Source organism: Oryzias melastigma, linkage group LG6, assembly GCF_002922805.2.
Source record: "Oryzias melastigma strain HK-1 linkage group LG6, ASM292280v2, whole genome shotgun sequence".
NCBI classification, from domain to species: Eukaryota; Metazoa; Chordata; class Actinopteri; order Beloniformes; family Adrianichthyidae; genus Oryzias; species Oryzias melastigma.
The window spans coordinates 20,369,926-20,397,326 of NC_050517.1; the positions used below are offsets into that span (position 1 = coordinate 20,369,926).

The 27,401-nt window shown below is 40.2% G+C and overlaps 2 protein-coding genes across 17 annotated transcripts in view; both read right to left on the minus strand.

Annotated features, from left to right (window-relative positions):
• The window catches only part of mctp2a (multiple C2 domains, transmembrane 2a), a 38,760-nt gene extending 19,597 nt beyond the window's left edge, over positions 1–19,163 (minus strand). The window contains exons 1-18 of one of the 3 annotated variants that reach the window (XM_024281424.2): positions 18,992–19,163; positions 15,285–15,461; positions 13,072–14,029; positions 12,569–12,628; positions 12,395–12,491; positions 10,485–10,627; positions 10,337–10,413; positions 10,132–10,246; positions 10,035–10,058; positions 7,760–7,933; positions 7,027–7,154; positions 6,767–6,953; positions 6,591–6,684; positions 5,730–5,832; positions 5,545–5,647; positions 5,371–5,472; positions 5,213–5,287; positions 4,869–4,988 (exon numbers count right to left, since the gene is read on the minus strand). In XM_024281424.2, the coding sequence (XP_024137192.1) occupies positions 4,869–4,988; positions 5,213–5,287; positions 5,371–5,472; positions 5,545–5,647; positions 5,730–5,832; positions 6,591–6,684; positions 6,767–6,953; positions 7,027–7,154; positions 7,760–7,933; positions 10,035–10,058; positions 10,132–10,246; positions 10,337–10,413; positions 10,485–10,627; positions 12,395–12,491; positions 12,569–12,628; positions 13,072–14,019 (2,550 nt within the window). In that variant the 5' untranslated portion in view covers positions 14,020–14,029; positions 15,285–15,461; positions 18,992–19,163. Of the gene's footprint in view, positions 1–4,868; positions 4,989–5,212; positions 5,288–5,370; positions 5,473–5,544; positions 5,648–5,729; positions 5,833–6,590; positions 6,685–6,766; positions 6,954–7,026; positions 7,155–7,759; positions 7,934–10,034; positions 10,059–10,131; positions 10,247–10,336; positions 10,414–10,484; positions 10,628–12,394; positions 12,492–12,568; positions 12,629–13,071; positions 14,030–15,284; positions 15,462–18,929 lie in introns of all 3 variants that reach the window. The other 2 variants (XM_024281422.2, XM_024281425.2) reach the window with 2 other exon arrangements.
• A 2,511-nt stretch (positions 19,164–21,674) lies between these two features.
• mef2aa (myocyte enhancer factor 2aa) overlaps positions 21,675–27,401 on the minus strand; it is a 72,804-nt gene continuing 67,077 nt past the window's right edge. For all 14 annotated transcript variants that reach the window (XM_024281408.2, XM_024281407.2, XM_024281411.2 and 11 more), the window contains 3 exons: positions 25,895–26,024; positions 25,650–25,773; positions 21,675–25,501 (listed from right to left, as the gene is read on the minus strand). In XM_024281408.2, coding sequence (XP_024137176.1) covers positions 25,165–25,501; positions 25,650–25,773; positions 25,895–26,024 — 591 coding nt within the window. In that variant the 3' untranslated portion in view covers positions 21,675–25,164. The remainder of the gene's footprint in view (positions 25,502–25,649; positions 25,774–25,894; positions 26,025–27,401) is intronic.

Sequence of the window (27,401 nt, forward strand, 5' to 3'; positions counted from 1 at the left end):
AATTATGTTGATCGTGATAAAGGTTGAAAAGTTACATTATGTTAAAGATTTTGCGTTTAGGCGTCACTGGTGACACTTCAGGTGTTAAAGAGTTAAAAAAATACATAGATAAATTCCCAGAACATGTAATGTTTTTAAATAGCCAGTTTGAAGAGTTGCAGTTTAAGATCCGATAATAAAAACGCTGTTTTAAATCTGCTGACAAGTTTACAACTAATCTCAGACTACCATTTAATAATTAATAGACCACAAGGTAAAAAAAAAAGCACACACAGACATCTTTATCACCGCCATCATTTTTTCTTCCTCTTAGACACTTTCCCACTGCACTGTCTGTGAGAACTCCCACAGCCGTGGAGATGAAGAGTGCAACCCCCATGAGATTGAAGAAACCCACTCCTTTATGGCCTCCAACTTTTTCAAACAGAGAGAAAACAGATGCAGAGCAGAAACAAGGAGACAATTCACAGGCTCGCACAGTCCTCGCGCTGTTCTCACAAAAAAAAAAAAAAAAAAAAAGGCTTCAGCCACACTGCAGTGCAGAAAACCACAAAAATGAGCAGATCCAAGACTCACAATGCTTCTCAGTTTCAGGGACGGTGTTAGCAAGAACAATTATGACAACTCTGATTACGACCTTGATCTTGGCCGGGCTGGTGTTCTGGTTAACAGCCCTGACTCCTGCGGTTCTACACAGGTGGTCTCTCGAGACCTCTGGAGTCAAATCTGACCCCGTCCTGCCCTCATCTGGGGAGACAATGATCCTATCAGCCTCCCCAAAAAAAAAAGTAAAAAAAAAGAAAAAAAGAAAGAAAGAAAGCGCCTGCTGCAGCTGCCAAGAGTGTTTACAGCTGCGCTGCATCAAACTTTCATCAAATGCCATCTTTATAGTCTGTTATATGAAGCAATCAGCATTTCACAGGCTGTCAAACGATGTCTAAACTACCTGGGAGGAAACAGTCGGAGTAATCACAGGAGGAACACACGCTCCTGACAGATGAGGTCACTCATTTGTTAAAATATTAATTCTATTTAAAAACTTAAAGCACCCCTCATGATAGAAAGGCTCAAAAAGACCTTTCAAGTGTGAAGGATCGTTAGTTTTTTATCTCAACTTTTTGCCAACTTCTGAAAATGTGTACAGCTAATATACGCTCTTTTCTTTTTAATCTTTTGGGATAATGGGGGGAAAACTCAAAGAATGGAGGATTTCACTCCAACTTGTTCCCATAAAAGTCTCCTAGTGGGAGAAGTAAGCGAGCTGATCTTTGCGGAGTTTCCTGCAGTGCTGTAGCTCCATCTACAGGAGGGGAGCTGGGCAGCAGCAAAGAACTCTGAGTGACCCCTTAGCAGTCACTGCTGATGTACAGCACGTTCATGTGAAAGCAGTTATTTTATGGAAATTTCAGCTGTCACATTTTTCTCGGAAAAAAACAAAAAAAATACAACAACATGCTGTTGTCAAACTCTTGAAAGCGCCCATATTCAGCTCATTACTGTTGCTTACAAGAGGAATGGAAACTAACATTTTTTTTTGTTTATGCTTTTGGAAATTATTCAGAGGATTTGCCAAAACTTTGTCTGTGCGTCTTTGTTTTTGTTGCCGTTTGTCGGCTTTGTAGCGTTACCTAATTAGACAAGTTTAAAAGAAAAGTGCGACCTTTCGGTTGAAAGTTGAAAACAACTTCCAACAGCCTGACGCGTTAGCACAATCAATACCAGCGACCTCTTGCAACCGCAAAGAACAACAACACGGCGAGATCCCCCCATTTCAGGGACAATAAATAAATAAAAACAGTGCAGCAGAGCACAGCGAGTGGGAGCAGCGCTCAGATTCTGGTGAGAAAATCTGGATATTTATATCTTGAATCGTCACTTAACTTGAACTGTGGCAGCAATCCCTCATGTAAAATGTGAACGCTTTACACACTTACAACCGCTGCGTAAGGGATGAAAGAATCTGCATAAACAGGACAGCGATGTGAGACGCCTGCTGCGAGGAGGTCAGAAAAGTGCTCTGATATAATAGCTAAGTATTCCTGGTAAAGCACTGCGTTAGCATCCCACAGTCCCAGGAAAAACCACAGCAGTGGTAATGCATTACAGGATGTATATTTAGCGTAAAAGGGTAGCACTGGCCTACATGCATGATAAATAATGTATTGTAATGTATATTAAAGCTAGACCCACCACTGCAGTACTCCGAGAAGCCCTGCGCTGCCTGACACCGTGGAAAAAAGCAGACACTGCTGGTATAATTATGCACATGAGAGGCAAGCAGAGGCCATCTGTCAATGTCTGAATCAGTTACCTTATTACCACTGCCTAAAGATATAAAGATAGGAGTGGGAGCTGCTTTCATTGAGCACATGGTGGCATGCTGCCTGAGACAGCACCAAACTAACTTAATTGGAAATGATGACTTGGAGGAGGAGAGCAAGAGACGATACAGTGGAGGACCTTGGAGTGGGCGGGGGCACAAGTGTTGATAGTGACACAGCACTATGAGCCTCTGATAATAGGAAGAAAAGACCTGCTATTTGCGTAAAAATACAGTCGTTTACTAGGAATAAATATCTTACCTCGTTTTTGAAAAAAAGTTTATGGTGATTGGAAGACTCAAAGTGGCTAATTTCTCCAATATCCTATATCAAGCGACAACTTTTAAAGGTTAACCAAACACTAAATCAACTTTTTGGGGGGTTTAAAAGTGCTATCTGATTTTACATTTTTGACTATTTAAAATAAACTTGTTTAATTCCTGAAATTATAGTCAAAAATCCTCTCTGCACTGCCCTCTACAGGTTAGAACAAGGTATTACAGGGATTTTGTGATTGGTCAACTGTGTAAGTCTCACGTCATTTCAGAAGTTTCACATCATCATGCTCCTCAGCTCAAGTATAAAAGCCCCTTCCATCTTTGATTCTGTAGCGTTTGGTCGTTATCATGTTAGCGTTAGCATAGCTTATAGGTGTTTCGCCTTCGGTTGTCAAAAATCCACTGGCTTACACAACTTTCCAGTGGACTTGGGCAACAGGCAAAAAAATGGCATTGAATCCAACAAACTCAGTCCTGGTGATGGGATTTGCAATGAACGTTTCACTCTGGATTGTTAGCTTAATCTGTTAGCCTTTACTAGCGGCATTTTACCGCTGAGACACGGGTCTGGACCATGAGTGTCTGCCTCTTGAGAGGGTGAAGGAGAAAAATCCTCAAAAAGTGATTTCATTACCTCAAGCTAACCTCACTGTCCCTGTCAATCACATATCCAAACCACACCTCCCCCGCTCAGTCCGCCCCTTTTTTTGCATTAAAAATGTTCATTTATTTAGCAATGTATGTTTAGGTCGACTGAGCATTAGCATTAGCTGTCCTATAAGAAACCTCATTTTACGTTAGCATCAAGCTAGTGGACTTTAGCTTCATCTGTTAGATTGAGCTCTACTTTTATGGTTTGATTATTGATCAAATAAGCTTTGATTTTATCAACCCAGCCCTAGTAGAGGGTGGACATAAGCTAGTTAACAGTAGCAAAGGAAAAAGAAGAAGAAGCCCCTCCCTACTTGTCCAGTGTGAACACAATAGGCGAAACATGGCTTCAAGCGAATGTTCTTGAATGTGCATCATATCTCCAGTGTGAACGCAGCTTTAAATGTATCAGACGTGTTTGTTGTTGTTTAGAATAAAAGGATAAGTGGTTGGAGTTCTAAGAATCACCTCTCAGAAAAAAGTGACTTGGATGCTCCATTCCATAGAAACCAGGCTTTCATTGTAAACTGGTTCTGTGCAGGTGTAGCAGAAGTGGAAATGAAAGATTAGAGTGCATCATCTCACAGTATCATCGCCTGCGGAGGATCTAATTATAGGTGGAAGAAGAAGGCCCCCATCCTGCTGACCTGTCACCTGTCAGCCTGCCTTTCCTTCTGCTCTCCTGCCTGCACCCATGCCTGCCTCACTATCAGCCTCCACTCTCGCTGAACTGTCTGCCTCTTTCTTGTGCTCCAACTTTCTTTCCCAGATAGCAGTCTGCCTCCCACTCTATCCTTATACAAATGCAGGCATTGTTCTCCGTCTTCCTGTCTAAGTGTGTGCCTGTCTGTCTGCATGCGGCGCTTTTCTAAAGGCTGTGATACACTGAGCCTGGCCATTGCCTGGGGGGATTTGCACCTCAGGATCAGTAGGAACGGCTTATAGAATACACCAGGTATGAATTGCATGTCATCCTGAGACAGAACAGACAGAAGAAAAGGCGGTGAAAGGATAGTTATTCACACACCCTGTCTGTGACCGCTTCCTCACCCTGACACAGCGCTGGCAGGGCTTTCATGCCAAGTGCACAGTCTTAATCATTACATTACATGCGGTGTGCTGTGAGAGATTCACTCGGTGCTTTAAGATTATTTAAGCTTAGGACCTAAGATCACATACCATCATTAAAAGTGGCTAAACAGAGACATTTAAGCAAGGTTCGGATCTCGGAGGAAGACTGTCACTGCTCCACCCAAGGAAGCTGAGACTCTGATCCTTCTTACACCATCCCCAGGGTTAGGAGGCTTTGCTAAGAAGTTAGCCGTACAAACGGCCAAACCCCACCCTTTCAAACACACTCTAATGTCATCAGAACTGAAGGAAAGCCAAGTGGGGTTTGATTCAAAGGATAAATCCCATCCATTGCATGCGCGTGGGATCAAAACAGAAAAAAAAGTCATTGTTTTTCATGGGAAAAAGACCAGCAGAAACTGAAGACTTTCCTTAACATCCCATTCACACTAAATGAAAGAGTTAAAACTGGACTGCAGTGAAATGGGACAAAACCTGTTCGCCCCAAGGCTTAAAGAGAGTTCATTAATGTGAGGCAATGACTTACCAGAAAGGCTATTAGACTCCGTTGCGTGCTCTGCCACTGAAAACAGCTTTTAATGTACTGTAACGTGTAAAGGACTGCTGTGCTGATTTTTCGAACCCGATATATATTCCTGGCAAGAACCTAATGGAAAATAATTGGGACAAAATTCAGGTTAGTGTAATTTTATGCTGGACATAATGTTTAAGGCTGAATCAGCTTCACAGTTCCTTACTAGCTACTTCTGAGATTACAACCAATTAAAAGTAGCAGCGTGTAAATCTCTTATTGCTTGTTATCTGCTGAATGTGTGGAAAACCTGACGAGCTTTTACGGTAGCTCTTCTCAAAAGCAGAGGCCAACATCACCTTTTTGTTGATCTTTAGGTTTTCTTCGATTAGTTTGGACTCCTTTGGTTGGAAGGTTCTGATCCCAGCTCTGACCTGATGATGAGTAAAGAGAAATTCATCCCAAACTTGGATGTTTATTTCTACAACCACTGTCAAAATGTAAGCCCGATCCTTACTTTGCTGTAGATGACCTCCATCTGCAGTGTGATAGTCCCTTTGGCAGCTCTCTCCAGGTTTTCTTTCTTCAGGAAAAAGCACATCTGCTGGCCGTTCTGGACCTGCAGGATTTTGAGAAATATCTTAAGCCTGACATTTCGTCTGTATCTCCTACATCAAATTGATTGACTCACGCTCAGTAAAGGAATGGCCACTTTGCCCAAAAAGTTGGGGGATTTGTCTCCGTTTTCATCGAGTACAGTCAACTCCACCACGTCGTTAATGTCCTTAATTGGGCTTTAATTAAGAGTCACACAAAATGTCCATCATTTGACATAAAAAACAACAAGCAGAAAAATGTCTTGAAAGAACTTCTTACAATGTAAACGCTTGATTCCACTCTGGATTGACCGTCTTGTAGCTTGTGGTGGTTTGAAGTTTGCAGTTTCCGAGCTCAACGACACACAGGGGGTTAGTTCTCCCTGTAAATCACGATCAAACAAGTGTTTCTTCAAAACAAGAGACTGTTGGGGTTCTGTTCTCTATTCTCATTTACTTCTCCTTCCCTCTATTTCTTATTATTTATTGTATTTAGTTCTCTGTGCTCCCGTTTGGTGCAGTATGATTCATGTGTTGTTCGTCTTTCTCACTCCCTTCTGGGGGAGCGGGAGAGATTTCAGATTCTAGGTGGATTGCGAATCCTGTTCTTGGCCGTGGACCACGCCTCTGGCTCGCCATCTCACATCTCAGAGCAGGAGAGATTCCTAGTGAATCATCTGTGCTCCTGTTCTTGGCCGTGGACCTCACCTCTGGCTCGTCTTGGCTGTGAAACTCGCCCCCACCTGTCCCCCAGTCCTATCTGGGTGAACTCTATTCAAATACGTAGTTGTACAGTTAGATAAGCCAATTATTCTTAATTAGTCCTGATAAATCGTCTGTCCGTCCTGGGAGAGGATCTCTCCTTCATGTGGTTTATTTTTTTTTTTTTCTGAATCAGGTTTTTTTTTTGGGGGGGGGGAGTTTCTCCTCACTGAGAAGGAGGGTCTAAAGGCAGGGATAACTTTAATTTAGTCTGTTTAATTTAGCAATTAGCTATTGTTTATAATTCATGACCGACCTTCTGCTTCTGTACAATAACCAGCATGAAGCCAGAGAGGCAAGTGTTTTGTGATGTTGGGCTATATAAATAAAATTGAATTGAATATTGCTTTAAATGTGCTAAAACCGAGTGATAGATCACCATTTATGTCTGTGGAGGGAAGGTCGTTCGCTCTGATGATGTTGACCTGAAGGAAGCCGACCTCTCCGACGCATTTGTGACAGTTTCTCAAACTCTGAAAGAAATAAGAGCAAACAAATGTTGTCCAGACCCCATTTGGCAGAGATGATTAGAAAACCTATATTGCAAGAACTTACAAATTTTTCAATGATTGCGTCTTTCTCTTCTGCGTTGGTCAGCGTAGAAGATTCAACGTCAGAGATGGAGACTCCCCAGCAGGGCATGAGTGCCACGAGGAACACCAGCTTGCCTCTTCCTGGATTGAGCATGTGGGTGTAGAGCTGGCTCTCATTAAGGGGAATCCTGGATAGGTCGACCTCAAAACTGAGAGATCCAAAGAGGACAATCAAAAAACGGGAGTCTAACCAATAAGAGGAGAGCCAAAAAAAGCACTCACATCCCCCACGACTCTTCCCCCTTCCTCCCCTTCTTTGAGAGCACCTCCACCTGCAGTTCCTGGTTATCTTCAAATTGATTGAAGTCAAACTCTTCCCTCCACTGGGGATTCTCTTGAATGCAAAGGTTCTGGGGGCAGCGAAAACACAGATTTAGCTCATAAAACAAACACTCAGACGTATGGATTTTGACGTGATGTCAAATTTAATGCATTATCAGATTCTGCATCTCCTGCATGACACGTGGATCTGTGCTCAGCAGCAGGACAGGAGAGTGAGAGGTGCGGCGTGCACGCGTCAGTGTGTGCTCGTGCTTAGCTGCCACTCTGGGATTGTAAACACTGACAGCTTCCAATTAGAATCAGCTTTGTTTAACAAACAAACAAGTAGAGAGGAAAGCAGAGTGCTTTACAAAGAAACGACATGACAACACAAGACAAGTGCAACGCACAATCATCAGGGGGGGAGGCCAGCGAGTACAGGTAGATGAACAGGGCATGCTGGGTATGTAAATGAAGGCAATGAAGCCCAGCATCAGCAGCACACTGAGACGTGAGTGGCAGGCTCGCCCAGCCTAATGAGCTGCCTCTGCCATGGCCCAGTGAGCCAAGGTGGAGGTGAGTCACTGACAGACACCTGCTGGGAGAGAAGAGCCGGGAAGCAAAGTATTCCGAGCCGGCATTTCAGAGAGAGAGTGAAGAGAGGCTTGGAAAGACTTTAAAAAACACGATCAACCTTGCTCTTGTACTTCTGATCCCCGAGGCGAAAGCGGACGTAGACGTCTCCATTGCTGGACGGCGGCAGGTCCTGGCCCTCCACCAGGGTGATGCGGAACACGCCGCTCCACATCTGGTTCTTTATCTGATTCTTCGACGCGTCGGCTGAGCGGCTCTGCAAGGCCTGGTTCTGCTGCGGGGGGCACAGACGGTTGCACCTTCATTGCTTTGTGAACCCCCCCTCTCACCCCATTGTGTTCACTTATTGCACAAAAGTAGGACGAAGGTCTAAACTGTACAGGAGCGCATTAGCACATCGCCACCGACAGGCAAAGCCACACCACGGAGGCTCCAGGAAAGAGAGGGCCATCAGTGAGCAGCCAGATGTCCCTGGCTGTGACAGTCCCACTCATCACTGGCTCCCAGACTGAGTGTGGGGAGGCAGGACACTTGGCATACTGCGCCACAGACAGCAGGCAGCAGTGAGTAATGATGCAAACTGCACAGCTCTCTCATCAGCAAATTATGCATACATGCACAATGTATGGCCAGCTTCCGAGTTGGCTAATCCGTCTGATTTGAACCTAACTTTTTTTTTTTTTAGATATAAAACAAAGGCCCCTGCTATCATGAACTCTTTAGAATCAGTGGACAGCCCAATCCGCTCCCCCTGCATGGTGCCACAGAGGGAGTGGGAGAGAGGCCTTGATATGCTTCCATGTTTGAGGCCTTGCAGCGATAGGCCAGGGCTGCGAAAACAAACAGCACAGAGGTTGTGTAGGGCCGGCTGTAATTAAAGAGCAGCAGCGTAATCTGCTCCAGCCTCTTTGATTGCCCGACTCCTTCAGCTGCCCTGGCGACGCCGCTTCAAACGGCCCCCACTGCAACTCCCCTGCTACTCCAGCCCCTCCTCATCGCTGCGGGGTCACAACCCACATTGCCACCCAATCCAGAGGGGATCAAAGCACATCTCAGGGACCTGAATTAACATGGAATACCACAGGCACAGCCCTATAAATATCAGGCCCTTCAAAAGAAGAGGAACAGAGGGAGTAGAGGAGCGATATAAAACAGGCCTCGGCCAAGTCATCCCAAGTGTTTATCTTGGACACATTTCTAACTCAGCGGCCAATAAAACAATTCCACTTAACTGTAAGTGGCCCCTAAAGAGAATCTATTCCTGGTCCTAAAAGGGCTGTGCGATTGCTTCCATATGGTGGGACAGCATGGGGACAAGAATGATGAGCTCAGACCCAGGTCCATTTGGCTGGTACCTCAGCACTGTCCGTCCACAGCTGTGATATTACATCCTAACATCTGGGTTATTGCCCACTATGCCCGGGAATTATCAGCCTCTCCGATCTTGGGCATTCCATATTGGCAAGCTGCCTCAAACAGCCTTCCTCCCCCCGCTTTTTCTTCTTCATCCACACGCCCCCTCCTGTTTGAAACACTATCACACAGCAGAGTTTTACTGAGGCACTTGCCATTCCCTTTCCCTCTGGTGGTATCATGGAGGGAGAAAACAATGTTCGAATGGAGGGGGAGTGGAGCTGTAAAAGCTGGGTATTCCGCACTTCCAGGATAGGTGTTAAATGCAATAAGTTATTGTGCGTTTGTCAAAAAAGAAATAGGGAGGGGGGGGCATTGTTAAATTGTTAAATTGGCACTGTGATTTCGGCGGCAGAAGATTGGGTATAGTCCCACCACACATTTCCGTCTCCCTTTGAGTATCTTTAACCATCTGTAGCGGATAACCTGCAACGCGTCTGAAAATGGCATCCGTTCCTTTGTCATCTAATTTTAAATTGAGATTGTGTACTGGACCATCAAGAGACTTAACAGTGGCAGATGTAGTGACAGCAAAGGTGCGAAGATAAACCCACTCGCTGCAATGCGAGTCCCAAAATGCAACCTTCCAATTTCACTCTGAATCTAATTATAGCCGCAGTATATTGGAAGCCACTTGAGGAGAAATAGAACTTTGTTTACTATGAAACCAAACGCAGCCTCATGATTTTCATCTTTTATAGCCAACATATTCCATCAATAGAATTTATATTTTTGCTTATTTTTAAAATAGAATGAGAAATTGGGCAAAGCAATACCAGGATGCAATAAGGTTAAATCTAAAGGACATATTAATGCAACAAAACAAAAGGCCTATCATATTCACAAAGCTTTGTCACGCCATAGCACAGTGAGCTACTGCCCCCTAGTGCTAGATATCAAACACACATACAATATGAAATACTTGAATAATATTAATAAAAATTGTATTTTTAAAATATTACCTTGTTCTTTTTCTGGCGAAATCTCTACAAAAAAAAGAAAGTACGAGTTAGTGCTTCTTTTAATATTAAGAGCAAAAAGCAAAAGAGGTTTTCTTACAGGCCCTTTTTTGATGGTTGCATCTCTATGCATTAAACAGACATCAACGCCAATAATTCCCATGTCATCTTCTTTGCTTTTGGAGTCATCCAGACGGAGTTCCATTTCATAGGTTCTGGAGAGGAAAGTGGACAAAAAAATTGACTTTTTTAAAAAAAATTTACAATTTTGGATATTTATCAGCAAAATCCTTTCTAGCACTCACTTGTACAACTCCAGATTATTCAGAGAAATTGAAGTTGATCCCATGAACTCATCGGCGGTACGGTTTTTATCATAGACCTGCAACATTAACACAAATGTCTCAAGACTTTGTCGTTGATCGGTTCCAAAGCAACGCTCAAGAACCTTACTCGAAGCTCCACATTGTGCTCTCGGTCTCGAAGAGGATGGGAGAAGGACTCGTTCCACCGAGGATTCAAGTTTTTGTAGACAACTTTGCTTTTATAGAACTGTTTCCCTTCGAGTTTGAATTTCACATAAGGGTCACTGGAGCCTGCAGGATAAAGCAAATCAGTCAGATGTTACTGTGTGAGAGAAGATAGAAAAATGAAGATTTTATTTGGATTTGGAAATCTTTTATTAAGACATCAGCAACATGTGTGTGTTAAAAAAAGTGCATTCGCAATTTGATGTTGTGGGATTATGTGATAGAGTCACAAAAAGTAGCTGTTCAGTTTTAAAAAGGAGAAACACTGGCAACCATGATGCAACCAGAAACTAAAAAATCTAGATGCAACCAGTGTTAATCTCCCAAGCCTGTAAAGAAAGTCTGTCTGCAAGTGGGATGGGGGTGTGGGACTCCTTTGTTTCTGCAATTGCACGCAGATTGGCCAAAAAATGAGAGCCAGCCCCATGCCTTCATTTGTATAGGGGAATAAAGAGGTTGTTGAGAGAGCCTGCAGGGAGGCTTGAATCACATGATAAAGGCCCTGTGGGGATGGGCTGTCAGGCCTGTCAGCTCCCCACTCCAAATGAACATCTCGCAAAGGCGGGCAGGACCCACAGCAGCTCCACCCTGCCAGCCTGTGACAGGGAAACCTCCAGGCAACTTGACAGGAGGAGAATGTGGCAGCTAGCAAGGAGAAAAGCTCTGGCATGACTGAGAATGGTGACGGTGGAAATTAATGGAGGGGGGGGTCGAAAAAAAAGGGGGGAGAACAAAAACTCAAAGAGTGGGGGGCTGGTGGTGTGTGTCCTTTTCTGAATATGTAATGAGGATGTGTGCCACTGGTGGGCCTTTGGCACTGTGTTTATTGTTGGGCAAACAGGGGAGAGGCAAGGGGCATGTGTGAGCACTGCATCATGGCGGTGCCATCTTGTCAGGAGGAGTGAGGTCTCAAGCAGGAAGGTTCACCCTGCTTGGAGGGTCTTCTCCCACCATGCATGAATGAATAAATAAACAATAAATACATGAATAATACAAAACGACACGATACCATGAAGGTTCGTCAAGGTGATTGCCAAACCTGCGGCAAAAAAAGATGATCTGACACTGCTGAGTCGCTAAAGGGCTTTAGAAAGCAAATCAAATAAAACAGATGTGACTTTGAAACGCTGTCATAATACTCTTAAATGCATCCATCATTGGTCAGAGTCCAAGCTTGACTTTCAATCACTAAAAGTTAGGATATTTGTTGAGACCACACAGGAGTGATCTTATGGTGTTGTAATTTCCTTTTTGGCCACTAGAGGCTGCTGTTGTCCCAAAGTGATCACAATCTATGGGAGGGATCACACTTTTCTGCTTTGCTTTTTGGCTGCTCCCTTTACAGATACATCTAATTCACATAACATAATTATTAAGACATAACAATATCACTATGTTTACAGGTTTTTCTTTTAAAGCCCTAGAATCATTTTTTCTGTCTCTAAATTTGGATTTTAACTCAAAATTTTAATTGAAAAACCCACAAAAACTTTAACTACAAAGAAAAAAAAGTTTAAAATTAGCAACAGCTGTTTTGACTTCCATGCATAATGAGGGCTTGTCGAGTAGCAGGAGTGTGCAGTATCTCTGCGGGCTTTTAGGCCACACGAGTCTGACTGCATATTTAACTGCATATTTTCCTTTTTGTTTCCTTTGCGTTGCACTTCACCCTAAAAGGGAGATGGTATCCACACAAGATAATGCGCTCAATGACCTGCACACGCCCTATTCTCATCAGAAGAACAAAAGACTTCCAGGTTATCTTTTGTTTTTTGTACTTTTAAAATTTTGATCCAGGGATTTAAAAACATGTTAGGTGTATATGAAGACAACCTGAGCGCTTGTCTCTGATAACCAGGTTTTTTCCCCACTTTAGGTTGATGTTCAGGAGGTACCGCTGAAACGGGGCAGGGAAGGACGGCACAAATTCCTGCGAGAAAACAATTCAACATTTGGATTATTTTCTATGCATTCTTCTTTTCTACATAAAGACCAGCGAAAACTCACAGAACTTTCCGAAGGATATAGAGCATTTTCATCAAAGGTGTCTCCAGCTTCAGCAGCTATCTGGATTGAAGAAGATAAAAAGGAAACTTTAAAAAACATCCTTTTTTCTACCATTATTTTACAAGACTTTAATAAAGCACAATATTCATGTCTTTTTCTCTATTGACTCTATATATTTTTGTGGAGTTGTTAGTAAGTCTGTTGGTCATTGTCAAATTTTTGACAAATTAATTGTTTAATTCTTGAAAACATAGTCAAAAACTGTCTTTATGACTCCTCTAATGATAACAGTCCCGTTCCCCACCCCCACCCCTCTGACTGGATTTTCAAATTTCAGCTGTGGGTGGAGTCAGCCTCCAACTGTCCCGTGCAGTTACCCTTTAAGGTTTGTTCAAAAAAAAAAAAAAAAAAAAGTAAAAATTTGTTTAATTAAAAAAGTATGTTCTAGCATGATATGAAGTCATGAACAGGAGACAGGAAGCTACATTTGTTACCATACTGACCTCATCCAGAGACTCATCAGGCTCTAGCACGCTCTCTTCCATTGACATCTCTGACAACAGCAAAGGGTTGTTTGATTCCACCATCAGTTCCTCTATTTCCTTTGCCCACGATATGGTTTTCTCCTCACTGGGAGAAGTGCATGGCGAGTCCACAAACGCTCCGTCTGTGTTTCCTTGTGGAAACTGTAGGGCTAGCCGTTCCGCAGAAGCGTTCTTTCTTTTCGCCGGAGGAGTCAGTCTTTCAAACGTGAACTTCATCTGCTCAAACAGCGGGGTGCTCTTATCAAGAAACGGAGTCATCTCTTTCCCCTGCGAGCTGACTCTGGGCAAGGCTGATGCCACGTTGTCTGAAAGCTGTCTCTCCATTTCACCGGACAGACTCAGTCTCTCCGAGAAGTCGGACTGTGCAAGAGTGCCAGAAGCATTTCTGGGTAAAGAACCAGACTCAAGAGGAAGAGGTACATTCCTCTTTTTGTTCACTTGTGCGTACAAGTTTTCCGGAATTGAGTCCATTTTGCTTTCCAAACTAGTATTCGTTGTGACTTTTGGTTCTTCGTAAAGGCTGAATACCTCCACTGGTGCACTCAGTCTTTTTAGAGCTGTAGCGGAGGGATTCTGATGGGTTCTAAAAGTCACTTCTGGCGCTGGTTCGTTGGTTTTGTCTGTACAAAGAGGCCCATCAGTGTTTGACCAGCTCGCCACTGAATCAGTATCACTCTGACCAGAAGAGACACTGAAGGAGATGGCGTCAGAGGCCTTAGGTGTGAGAGAATTTTCGGCAGCAAAGGCTTCACCTGGCACTAAAGTTAGATCTGGTACAGACATACTTCGTCGATTGAGCCCATTCCTTCCTTGCTTGGCAAGAGGTTTTTTGCGCGGCTTTTTGATGTTGGGCAGCTTTGTTCTAAGGCGCAACTTTTCAAAAATAGTCATCTTGTTGCCCTCCATGATGAGTAACCTGTTGAAGGAAAAATAAATCTTTTTTAAAGCCGCACAAACTCAAATATTAAGAATGACGGACTAGATAGAAAATAGTTGTAATGTCAACCATGACATTTATTTTTTATTTTTTTAAAAATGTTCCCAGTAGTGTTTTAATTATGATTCTGAATATTATGACTTTTCAACCTAAAGCCATTTTTCATGTTGATCTGAAGTCTTTGTTTCCAAAATCTCTTCTGAGGGGGCGTGGCTTTTGGAGATGAGAAGTCCTGATCCCCCACTGTCTGATTATAATAGCTCTGTGTCTCGCTAGCATAAATCTTCATCTGTGCTACATAAAAATATCGAGCAGTATCAGTAATGTCCAGCCGTACTGTTTTCATGTTTATTGATGTTACAGTGACTAATTCAATTAATCCATTGGTTTATCAAGGCAGAGTCCTTGGGATAATAATGAAAGCTAACATTAAAATTCTCTTTCATTGATTTACAGTCCTTTAATAATGAGCCGCCGTTCACATTTCCGTGGTCACATCAAGAAGCTCCATGAAGTCTCGTGGAGATTTTCTTGCGTTTGCAGCCCTGCTACCGTAAATATTGTATGAAACTCACACAAAAAGTCTAGTGACAGTTGATTTGACCGCAATGGGAAGAAGATATCATCTTCCTTCTCCACCTGAGCTAGGCACGCTAGCCGGGTCAGATGAGGGGTTTAGTGCATGTGTAGCATAGCTGTTGTGACTCATAGAAGGCTCATTAATTCAAACAGAGTCTGTCTACGACGGTTTGATTGACAGACATTAAAAAGAGAAATACTCGGAGGCAAAAACTAAATGATTTCTTACTAGAGTTGTTCTCTTTCATAAGAAAAATTCCACACATACATGTTAAAAAGTCAAAAAAAATTATTTTCATCAGAAGAGGACAAAAGAAAATAGTTCTCAAAATTATAGATTACAATCTCAAACTCAAAATGTATTATGTAAGGTCCTAGAAACCTCTGGATCTTCAAAATCCACTCATGATTACAACTAAAATTTGTTCAAAACATTAATAAAATCTTGTTCTTGACAAACCTGCTTGAATGACTCAGTGTCCAGGTCATTTAGGAAGCTACAAACATTGGATTATAACCTAAAAACACAAGCTGGATTCTGCCAAATGTATATCTAAAGACACAATAAGTCCTAGCTTTAATGTCAAATCAAAAAAGACCTACTATTCTTTTTTTTTTCCCCCAATATTTTCTTTAAAAAACATAAAAAGCTTACCTGTTCGGTAGACACTCAGGCAGGACAGTACAGTGATTCAGTTTCCGACCGGTTAAGAGCAAAACTTTCCAACAGACGCCTTGGCCATCCTCTGAACCAAAAGAGGATGTGTCTGTGGTGGAGCAGCTTCACCAGGTGAAACTCGACATTCCAGTCACACCAGTCGAGTTTCAATGTCTGCGAAAACGCCACTAATCACCAAAGACTCCTTCCCAAGTTTCTCATGACAAACAGAGCTACAACACATTCCAGTAACGTAAGATCAGAAAATATTTGCCTGCAAATAGTGAAAACATTTTTTAAAAACTAAGCATGCAAAGGGATCGGAAAAAACTGAAACTGTTACATTGGGAAATGGTTCTTCTCAGTACAGCAGCCGGTTTCATAAGTCTGTTGATTTGGATATTAGACTGTTTATTTGCATTCGAGGGGCAATTTATCTGCTTTATGATTTGCATACATTCCGTTCATCTTTAGAGGTCCAAGCTTCTGAAAATATACTTAATCTGCCCTAATTCTGCGACACAACTGGCCAAGACGGTCCCAAAGCGCTTTCGATGGATAAGAAATGTCAGAACAGATCTGGCCATCGGTTTCACACATCCCCATCCGTGTTTACAAAGGAACATGGTTAGTCTGGGCTTGTTGAAATCAAGCATTTGTATTTGCAAAAGTATAAACTACAAATTTCTGTCCACACGCAGAAGCAAAAGCAACAGACCCGCGTTCTCCCTGTCTGGGCTGAAAAACGGGGGACTGGATGACAACAGATGTGTTTGAGTCTGGGCTCAGTCTTGTTCAATATTTGCTGATGACTTAAGGAGATCAAGCCCACATGAAAGAACCACAACTTGGCTTCAAGTTAAAAGGCGGATTTGGTTATCCCGCACAAGGCAAGCCCCTGTGGCAGGTGGCCTCCTGGCCTACATCTCACACAACTCAAACAACCCAAAACCTTTCTTGATTACTCTACACATGAACACTGGACCTTGTCCAGCACGCGGCACAGCTGGGCTCATGGTCTGAAAGCCAAGAGCATGCACCCAGAGACATGAAAGTCCACCCACTGAATGCAGCTGTGAAACGGCAAACCTAAACACCGACGTGTCCCCAAAGTCTTCTGCTTCTGAGAAATTCTGAGCAAATGAGCCAAAAAGAAAAAAATGACCTCTGAGTAACTAATTAGTTTTGACTTGTATATCTAAGAGTTATTGTTTCAGTGATGCTGAAGGGATTTTAAACTAAAATTACTAGAATTACTAGAACATAATTTTGGCATCCTTATTCATTGGAGGATTCATCTTTGTGAAATATATCCGTCAATTAGTCAAAAAGGACCTTTTTCACTAAACACATTCAGTATAAAGCTAAAACAGAGACACATAACTGAAAGTGATTGAATTCCAAAGTAAATTTGATGTATTTTTCCTCTGCTCTAATAGAGATTAAATACACAGAGAAGTTAGTCATGCTAATAAATGTTGTGTAATACAATTTTATTAAGAATTGATTCTAGATAATCATCTGTTTATTTATTTTTGAAAATCTGTTTTAAATGGCACATCTTTGATTAAATACTGCAAAAAATATGTTTTTTGAGATCTTCTTCCTTTGAAAACCTCTTTAGCTCTCATTAGAAATGTTGGCTTTTATTTTCTGTTCAATCAAGCTGCAATGCAAAATTTTTTTTTAAATAAAACACGGCATCCAGTTGGACCTGTTCCTTATCTGACTGGGTGAAAGCTTTCAGCCACAATTTCACTTTCAAACTCTGTGCCTATACGCGCATAAAAAAAAACAAATTTTTCAAGCAAATGTTTCAGACAACTCCTGTTAAAAACCAAACTTATACAGTTAAACCTCACTAATAAATAATAGAAACATCAGAACTAATTTAAATTTCCAATAACAAATTCTCTTAAGCGGTCGATCTTTTTCATATTTGATTTCTGTTTTATCCTAAGCCACAGTAAAAACTCTTCATCTCCGGATGGTCCAGTATATTCTGACAGTTATCCAGCACAAAACACAACAGAACCTCCCCTCAGAGGAATGCTGTCCTCACTGTTGTACTCGCACCGCTCACACCAATACATGATTCATACCGATGACACAGTGATATATTCATACTTTTCCATTGCATCATTTTACAGCTCTCTAACATATTGTTAGAAATAGACAAAATGTCACAATAAAAAAAATGAATTCACTCTGTATAAGAGTTGCTTATAGTTGCATTTATTTAAAATAAAGCTGTTTCCTCTGTTGCAATAAAACACATTAATTTGTTGTATAAATGAAAGCTATAAAAAATCATAAAACCACAAAAAATATATATATATTAAAACTAATATTTTGTTGTGGGTTTAAATTGTGTCTTTTAAGCTCAACACTGCCATCTAGTGTCTGTCAAAAACCTTTGAAAACACAACCATAAGTGATATTGATAGAAATAAATAATACAAATGTAATGATTATATATGTAGTCTTTACTTTGTAAAGTTAAAATAAAAAATATTTTAAAAGGTATGTTGTTTACTGCAGGAAAAAAAGTCTGTCCAACTGCTTGTTAAATTTCTAATCAGCCAATCACATGGCAGCAACTCAATGACTCAAGACTATCTGCTTGGGTCAAACTGAGCATCAAAATTGGGGAAAAAAAGGTGGTGTAAGTGACGTGGTTGTTGGAGCCAGATGAGTTGGTTTATATATTTCAGAAACTGCTGATGTACTAGTATTTTCACACACAACCATCTTTAGGGTTTATAGAAAATGGTCAGAAAAAGAGAAAATATCAATTTTAAATTTGCTGACATTTAACCCAACAAGCTTTCCCCAAATGCGTTTCACTTCAATCGTCTTGACTCACTATGCTAATTCATAATTTGTAATAAACAATATTTTTTAAAACTTGATTCAACATTCATTCTTGATGTCATGGTTGTAGAAGAGCTAAAAGTTATTCTGGTTAGTAACCTGCATTTCTTCAGCTTAAATTTGAAACTCGCAGCATCCAAGTTTGCATATGTAAATCTTTATGCGCTGTACAATGGTTTACTGTAATGTTAGTCATCAGTAAAGCTAACAACATTAAAATACTCATTGACCAGGGTTGGTAAAGTAACAGCATCAGCCAAACTGCTTATTTATGTGTGGCTTCCATAAATACTTAATCATATCTAATGTTAATATTTTATCTATGTTGTCTTCAGGCAAGAACAACAAGTAAATTAATATGCTATTTTAGAAAAATATCAGGTTTAAAGCAGGGAACACAAGACAAAGCACAACAGTGAACATTTTATAAACAAACATAATTAACTTACTTTAATTTTAGGTCAATTTTTTGTATTGTTGTATAACATTTTATTTAGCCTAGTTTCTGTTCTTCTGGCACGTTCCTTTAAATTCCATCTTGCTGCTGAACAAAACTCTTTCCTCATTAGGGTGATGAAAACATATTTATATTGTTGCCGACAACTATTTTAAAAATCTTAGAATGCAGAATTTAATTAGATTGTTATTGTCTAGTCTTATGGTGCTGGGATCAAGCTAAGCTAAGCTAAGCTAGCCACTGATTAGCTAAGCTAATCAACGTAGGAAGCAGAAAATGCTACATATTTCAGCTGTGTTTCTGATATTTACCATAGTCTCTTGACCTCTGGAACAGCAGGGCATTTATGGGAGTATTTGGTATAAGACTCTACCTGCCATGATGGGGATCTGTGTTTCAGAGCAGATCCCAAACTGCTTTAGCTTTACTTTATTACCTACAAAGATTCAAAAAGCTGTAGCTCCAAAAGAAAACAGATCAATCAATCTCCAAAGTAAAGTCAGCTGCACATGAAGAACACTCCACCCTCAAGGGTTTGGTGCTGCAGCCACTCATGTTTGAGAGCAGCTGTAAGGAGTGCATGCATTTAAGAAAACAAAGGAAGCTAGATACATTTTATGGACAATATGATTCTCAAATGTAATTCCTCTATTTTAAAACATTTTTCACTCACTCTATCTTTAAATCTAAATATGTCTGTTGTTTACTTTTTCAAAGTTAGCTTTTTTTTATTAACCTCACTTAAAAAAAAAAACAGGGTCCAAAGCATTCTTTGCAACCTTAACTTTAAGTAAGTTAATGAAATTAGTTTAAAAGCATTTTCTTTTTTTGAACAACTTCAGACAACCACAACAAGAACAACTGGCTTTGCAGGATATTTTTCTTGTATACAACATCAGCGGAAAGAACCCAACTGTGAGGCAACTTTCATTTCAATTTTCGTTGAGCTACAGCGACTCCTGGTGGTAAAAAGGGGTAATGCATCCATATGAGCAAACTATTTATGCACCTCATAAATTGGCTGTTAGTTGTGCTGTCTACACAAATCGACATCTTTAGTAGGTCTGTACAAGATGTCTTATAATCAGCTCCCATGGCTTAAAAAAATAATCTAGGGTATTTATTACTTTATTTGAGATTATGATTTGCACATTTTAGATGCCCTCTAGAAACAAGTAAAAAAAAAAAACTTTAAATTTAAAAAATCTGCCAATGGGGTAAGAATATGTTCTTACCAAGAATTATTATTTCAGCAAAAAAAAAAAAAATCGAGTCACTAAGACATGCTTTATTAAATTCAGATGATTTTGCTTTTGAAAAACTAATAAACATTTTTTTTCTTGCAAGACAGAAAATAAGACAAAGGGTCTTTTTTTATTTCCGTAAGTTGCAGTTTTTGCAGTGCTTTTAAAAGTACTTTCACAGGCAGTTTCTATACTGTACAGCTCAAATGCATGCAGTTCAGTCAGATTTTTACTATATTATATCTTGTTTTAAGGACTAATTGGCCTATTTACCTTGTAGTTGTTAAAAAAAGTAATCATAAAAATAAAAATGAAAACTGTTGTTTTTTTTTTCTTAAATAGCTAGTAGCAGCAGCAGCACTTCTTTTTTATTTGTCTTAAAACTTCATTTATTCTAATATAATACACTCTGGGTTTGTTTAATAGAACATTATTGAATAAAACGTTATTGATCCCACAAAAGGGGAAATTACCCAGTTTGATAATGAACTTTTACCCATTAGTATCATAAATAAATTAGATGTATATAAATATATATAAAAATGTGTTTAAATTTAACAACGCCCTTAGGCATCCTGCCGTACAGCTGTGACATCAGCAAAATAAAACTGTCTAAAATAAAATTCTATGATTGAGATTTTATTAAATTAAATAAACAATATGGCATTTATTTGTAGTTTTTGGGCAAAAGCTGTCTTCTATTTTTTCAATGAATGAGGCAGAGGATGAACGTCGATCAGACGTTCATCTTCTGGTGGGCGGAGTGAAATGGAGCTGTCTGCAATGTCTATGATGTTTTTCTGTCAACAGAAACTATTCATGTATATGGCCCAGAGGAATCTGTGACTGTAGCCTGGATTTTAAAAAAAAAAAGTATTTTCATTCAAAAACATGTTAGTTTGCTGACACATTTTACTCTTGTTATTTTTGTAAAATTACACCAAACACCAAAACGTTCCTTCTACTTAGTAAAAACAGTTTCTTAAACATTTTGGGGGTTTCCACAGTAAAATGAATCAAAATTTTCCAGATAGAATTTTCTGTTTTTGCCTGATTTATGTTGTGTGTGAATAAAACATGAAAAGAGGACAAAATAAAAGTAGTGTCACATAGGTTCCGATACAAAATAAATAAAAAAGTAGTCGTTAAAATTAAAGTATAGAAGTAAATTCAAAAGTAGACAAAAAGTCTGCTTTTACAGTTTTCTGAATGTACAATTTTGTCTGTGTTTTCATATTGTGATTATTTGCAGATAATAAGTGGTTGGGAAATACTGTAACTAAAAATAAATAAATAAAAAACTCCCAAAAAACCTGATTAATCAATCGTGATTTTCCCAGGTTTGTGATTGATTAGTTACATTTTTTTTATTGATTCCAGCCCTAATAAAAAACTAACTAACACTCAACTTAAACACAAAAACACCTGAAACCATCAGAGCAGAAATGACCAAATGTTCAAATATTATATTTATTAAATTTTTCTGGTTTATAAAATGTTAACACTAATAAATCGTCTATCTGGATACTTTAATGAGAAATGCATTATTATTTGTCAACAAATTAATTTTCATTTTCTGAATTAGCGACTGAAAGATGCTTTTTTTTAAATATATTTTAATTTTATTTTTAAGTTGTGCCATGGGTTGTTTTAATATGAGTGTTGCACAGACCTGAACACACTTTCTGAGTTTCATTCTACTTGTGACAATGACTGAAAAATCTATCTATCTCAACTAGTTAATGTTTTTTTTCTCTGAAACCTACATTTGGCCCGGTTAACTCTCACGGTCCACAGACGAGGAGACAGAGATCAGACGGCGCATACACTGAGGTGTTTAATAAAGTTGACAGTTTCTACTGTTCGTGACTTCACAGGAGAACAAATTCTATGAAAGAGTTCAGTTTTAACAGAATGAAAGACATGAACTAAGATTACACATTAAAAGCCAATATTTGCAGTTTTGTGTAGAATACAAATTTTGTACAATGACGTCTAGCATAGTATCTTCATCGTTTCATAAAAAGTTCACTTGAACATTTATTGTATGCTGAAAATAAAATAACACAACCAAAAAGGGAAACAAAATGCAGATTAACTTAAAATCTATTTAGAATTTTTTTTTTCTTCTTGAAACAAATAATTTCATTGTTGGCAACAAAGTCCAGCTTGTGCCGCCAAACGGTCTGAGCCTTCAAACCGAAAACAGCTTCTTTAGTAAAGTGAGCATTAAACTACAAACACTTATCAAACACGACGTTCTGCTTAGAAAAGCCATGAAGCGAAGCGGTGTATTCTTGCACAGCAAAGTGAAGACAGTCCTCTGCAGAGCTCCCCTTTCACATTCAGCACTTGCGCGCGACATACACCTGAAAGAGCCACGCGTATCACAGTGCATTCGCCATGCGGCCTCCTGTGTGCGTCCGTCCGGAGAAGAGGCAGATTTGGTCGAGTCTGAAAAACTGCTGCAGGGATAAGGCATTTCCTATTTGTGCATATCAATAGAGTGACTACAAAACTCCCTGATATGTTTATCAAGTGCTAAAATACATGAGGTGATGCTGCGAAACAGGCAGGGACATTTTTGTTGCAGTGATTTATTATTGCTACGCTGCCCTGCTGTGTTAAACGGACTTACAATGAGCTTTACTCAATTTCCTTTTGGTTCAAATATGCATGCTTACTAATGCATGAGCATGAAGCGGCTTCCCAAAGACTCAGTGGCACTTCAGAATAGGCGGTTAACAGTCTAACACTCTTGGTGGATTGTAAACTAAGTATAACCTGCAATGACTCTATTGGTGAATCGGGGTTTCAGCTGCATAGATCTGTATGGTTTTAGAGTATGGGACTAATGATGGGACGGAGTATGACACAAGGCGCGCCATGGCAAATGCACGGTGATATCTCTCTTGTGCAGCAAACTTTATTTATTTTTGTACAAATGTGTGCCTCTCAGCAGTGAGGTTGAAGTCAGTGTGCTGTGTTGGGGCCCAAAAAATATCATTAAATTTTTTTCACCTTTATGCTTGTTATGAACAAGTAAAACACTCTCACTGAAAGAGCATTAGAGACCAATGAAAAGATGTTCTTGTGGCATTTTTTCTGAGGACATATTTAAAGGAAAATAATTATTAAAAGTAAGTATTTATTTATTCATCAGCAGCAGAGACAGTTTGAAAAAGATTGTATTTGTTGTATAGAAAATATGGTAATAATCTAGCAGAAAATAATGTACAGATGCAGGAAAAAAAATCAACCCTTTGGAATTACTTGGTTTTATGCAGAAATTGGACACACAATTTTTTAAAATTAAATGAAAATATAAATTGGTGTGATTTAAAGGGTAACCAAACTCTAAATCAACCTTTTTTTGGCTGTTAACCTTCATAAATGGGGCTTTAAAAGTGCTGTCCGTTAGCAAATGTTTGACAAATTAAAATAGACTTGTTTAATTCTTGAAAATAAATTCAAAAACCGACTGTGTGCCGCCCCCTACAGTCTGAATGGGGGTATTACAGTTGAATTTTGTGATTGATCAAACCATTTAAGTCCCATGTCATGATCTGCAGCTCCAGTAATGATAACAGTCCTGTTCCTAAGCCCCGCCCCTCTCACTGGATTTTCACATTTTGGCTGTGGGTGGAGTCAGGCTCTCACTTCCCTGTTTGGTTACCCTTTAATCAGGCTAGGTTTTTCACCATCGTTATGATTAAAAAAAACATTATGTGTCCATTTCATACAGAAATTGAAGTACTCCCAAAGGGTTCACATTCTTTCTCTTTCTCTGTTGGTGATGGGGAAGGGGGATGGGGCTGCTCTGTGCCAACTCAAAGGTGAATTTTCAGAACTAAAAATTGACATCTTTTCTTTATAATCATAATTAAAAGAGTCCTAGAAACGCTTTTACAACAGACCAAAAGATGATCGGAGTGAGACTTTAAACTGTAATGCAATTTATGGAATAATAATTAATTTAAAAGCTCAAAAAATAATTTAAATCATAGACTGAATGTGCTAAAAGCGGCCAGTCATTTGACGTGACTACTGCTTGGATCCCATTGGTCGATAACCGAGACGATGAAAACAGGAGTCGGTGTTTGCTCCAAAATACACCAAGATCTTCAACCTCACTGTGTTTGTTGTCACCTTGTGTTCAAGACAAACAATCACCACGAACGAGGACAAAATAAAACCAACTGCAACCAAAACACGACATCTTGATGATTCAATTGAGAAGAGACCAAAAAAGATCAAACAGAAAAAGTGGAGCTATTGACCAGTTGTTTCCGTCTGAAGGGGTTCACTCCTGTGAACTTGGCTGTAAACCACAAAAATAGACCTTTTCTTGAAAGTCGTCACTATACAGTACATCAAGCGTGTACTCGCATCCGGCTTCTGTATAATAAAGTCCTTATTTACACAACGAAAGATGATGTCTGGCTCAAATTTGTAAAAAAGAAAAAGAAAAAATGTTCATGGCTTTAGATATCAATTCAAGATTCAGTTGATTTTACGCCGTAAAAAAATCACAACAGAAATAAAACGCTTGAAAGTCGGGGTGCCTTTGACTGAACTGTTAGGAAATCATAGAAACTGTACAACAAAAAAAAAAAAAAATAACACTTTGGCTTATGTTACTGATGAACTGTGACACATATATCAACGTGTTGACTTTCTCGCCAGCTCAACTGGACACGCTTGCATCACTGTAATCATCTCACGCCTAAATTAGAAAATGATCCATTATTGCGATAAATTTTTACTTTCCTACGTTTTTGTCTCACCTGTTTTTATATTTGAATCATTGCTCTGCGTGTCGACTGGTCGGAGGGATCGATCGATCAGAAGACGCCACTTGAGATAAAGGTTGTGTGTGGTTACAGCGCCGGCCTTGCAGTGAACATCGTTTGCATTGACCGCTCTCTAACCTGAAAGCAACACATTTCCGCCTGATTGTTTGCAAACTTGCGAGCACAACAGTAAAATAGCGACTACAGGTAAATCTAGACCAGTGACTACAATATTCTACTGCTTATTGTTTAATAATTTTTCCATGAACATAACCTCTTCTGCAGATCCGAGTTGCACCAAGTACCTGGTACCACCTGCTTGTGCACATAATTCAGTCCAGCCACCTACTCTTCATTTTTCTACTTTTACTTAAGTCTCCACATATAACGTTACACCTCAGCCTTACAAATTGACGTGAGTTGAATAATAGTATAATGTTTTTTTCCTTCTTCCATACCCATGACTAACCCTTCTTCTCTCTGGTAGCTGAAGGCAGGATGAGGGCTTTCTATGTCACCCACGTGTCCATGCGCAAGCGCTTGACCGACGGGTTCTCCCTGTCCTCCGAGCCGGCGGGGGGCCTGCCGAGCCCCAGCGGGGAGTGGAAATCGGGCCGGTGGTCTTCGCGGTCGCTGCCGTCGTACGAGCTGCACGACGAGCTGAGGCTGTCAGCGGGCGACCGTCCCAAGCCCTCCTGTCGGCTGGAGCCTTGCTGCGGCTGCTGAGGGGGGAAACCGGAGGGGGTGATTCGCTCCCGCGGGGGCGAGATGGGCTCGGACTTGATGTTTATGCTCTGGTTGGTGCTGATGGAGAGGTTGGAGCCCTGAGGTAGGTGGCTTCCACCACTACGGCGGAGACATGGAAGACATTTGGTATCAAGTTAAAAATAAAATCAATGCAGAAAAATACGGATGACTCAGAGTGAAATCACAAGCGTCGTGGGCGTTGCTTTTATGTTAGAGTGTGCCTTTGTTTGCTAAGTGTGCTACTCACACCAAAGAATTAAGAGCTGCCTGGCCCAGTTGATGCTGCTGCCATGCCGACATGGAGCCGAGCGAGAGCCCATGAGAGCTGAAGCTCTGTAGGGAGGAGAGCTCCGCGCCGCCCATGGAGAACTCTGGAAAACAAAACCGGGAGGATTTTTACATTTAACACCGCCAGCCGGTGAGAAACGCAGAGCAATCCTGCGAGCGCTCCCCACAGAGGAAGCCGAGGCGGGGAGGGGGGACACGACTCACCAGCAGGGTTGTAGGAGGTGGGCATGCCTGAGTAGATCAGGCCCTGAGGGGGCAGGCTGGGGGTGGTAACAGACACAACAGGAGTTGCAAGAGGCTGGCTGGACTGGGAACTGTGGATCCTCTGGGTGTGCTGGAAAACAAACACAAACAAGAAGACTTAAAAGCCTGTCAAGATGGATTAAAAAACACAAACTACTATACTTTTTTCTTTTTTAAATAGTATTTGATTTAAAGCTTACTTTCTATTTAGCCAAAATCAACCACAAGGGGGCAGTGTAGATCTATGTCAAGTACTTTCCTCACTCATTTGAACTCATATATTTAGGTATACATGTATAAGAGATATATTTTCATACTTAAATACAACATTTCCAAATAATTTAAATTTAAAAAATATATATAATAAATGGCTTTCCAAACCATAAATAATTAGTAGAATTTTGCCCCATAAAAAACAGTTTTTCCTTAAAATTCAATTCAATTCAACGTTATTAGACTCCGAAGAGCAATACTATTTTTAAGGTGCAGAAAGTAGCTTCAAAATTCAAATTTCAAATGACACAGGGGCATAGAGAGAAACAATAATAATAAATAAAAAAATAAAATAAAAAGGAGAAAAATACTACAGTATAATTCCTCAATACAAGGAGAGGCCCAATGTTGTATAATAGAGACAATATAAAAAATACACAAGATAACATAAATTGATAAAGTATATTTATGCTAATTTAGAAATAAAATAAAATACTCAGATCAAGTGGACCTTTATAACACATTTCTAATATTACTTTTGTTACACGGATGTCACCATAGGTTATTATAGGTTAAAATTAAAATCAGACGTATGTTTAGAACCTGTAAATTAAAGGTACACCACTTTAGAAGACTCTCTGAAACAAACAATCAGAGAAAAGAATCACTTCAAAAAAAAAACAAAAAAAAACTCCAAAATTGTGTTTTACACTCACAGAAAACCCTATCAAGGTGGTGCATGAGGATAACACAAATGACACACTTTAATCCCTGGCGTGACGCACAACTGGGCTCTGGTGGGTTTTTCAGTGCAGTGACTGCTGACATGCAGGCCACACGAACACACCTACACAGCTTAGTGTGGTCATGCAGCAAACCGTGCGGTGAGCAACCGACGCTTCCACAGCTTAATAATAATCAAAAGCAGATATACTGGGTCAGAACTGCAACATGTGCGCAGCTGTCCACGCCGCCGTCTGCGTCCGCATTGCGTCACATTGTTGATGGCTTCCTTGAATTGTTCCAGCATCATCCAGCCAAATGACTTCACTGAGCTCCGGTATCTCACACAATGATTTCATGTAGGATGATGTAACGTCCTCTCCCTCAGAAGACTTACTTATTCCTCAAGAATTTTCTATATGTACTAATAAAATGGTTCTTAGGCGCGGATACGGCCTTCTTGCTTTCACGCTCAAGCCAGCACACACCAGGGAGGTCGTGGAAAACGAACGTGAGGCTAAAACTGCAATAA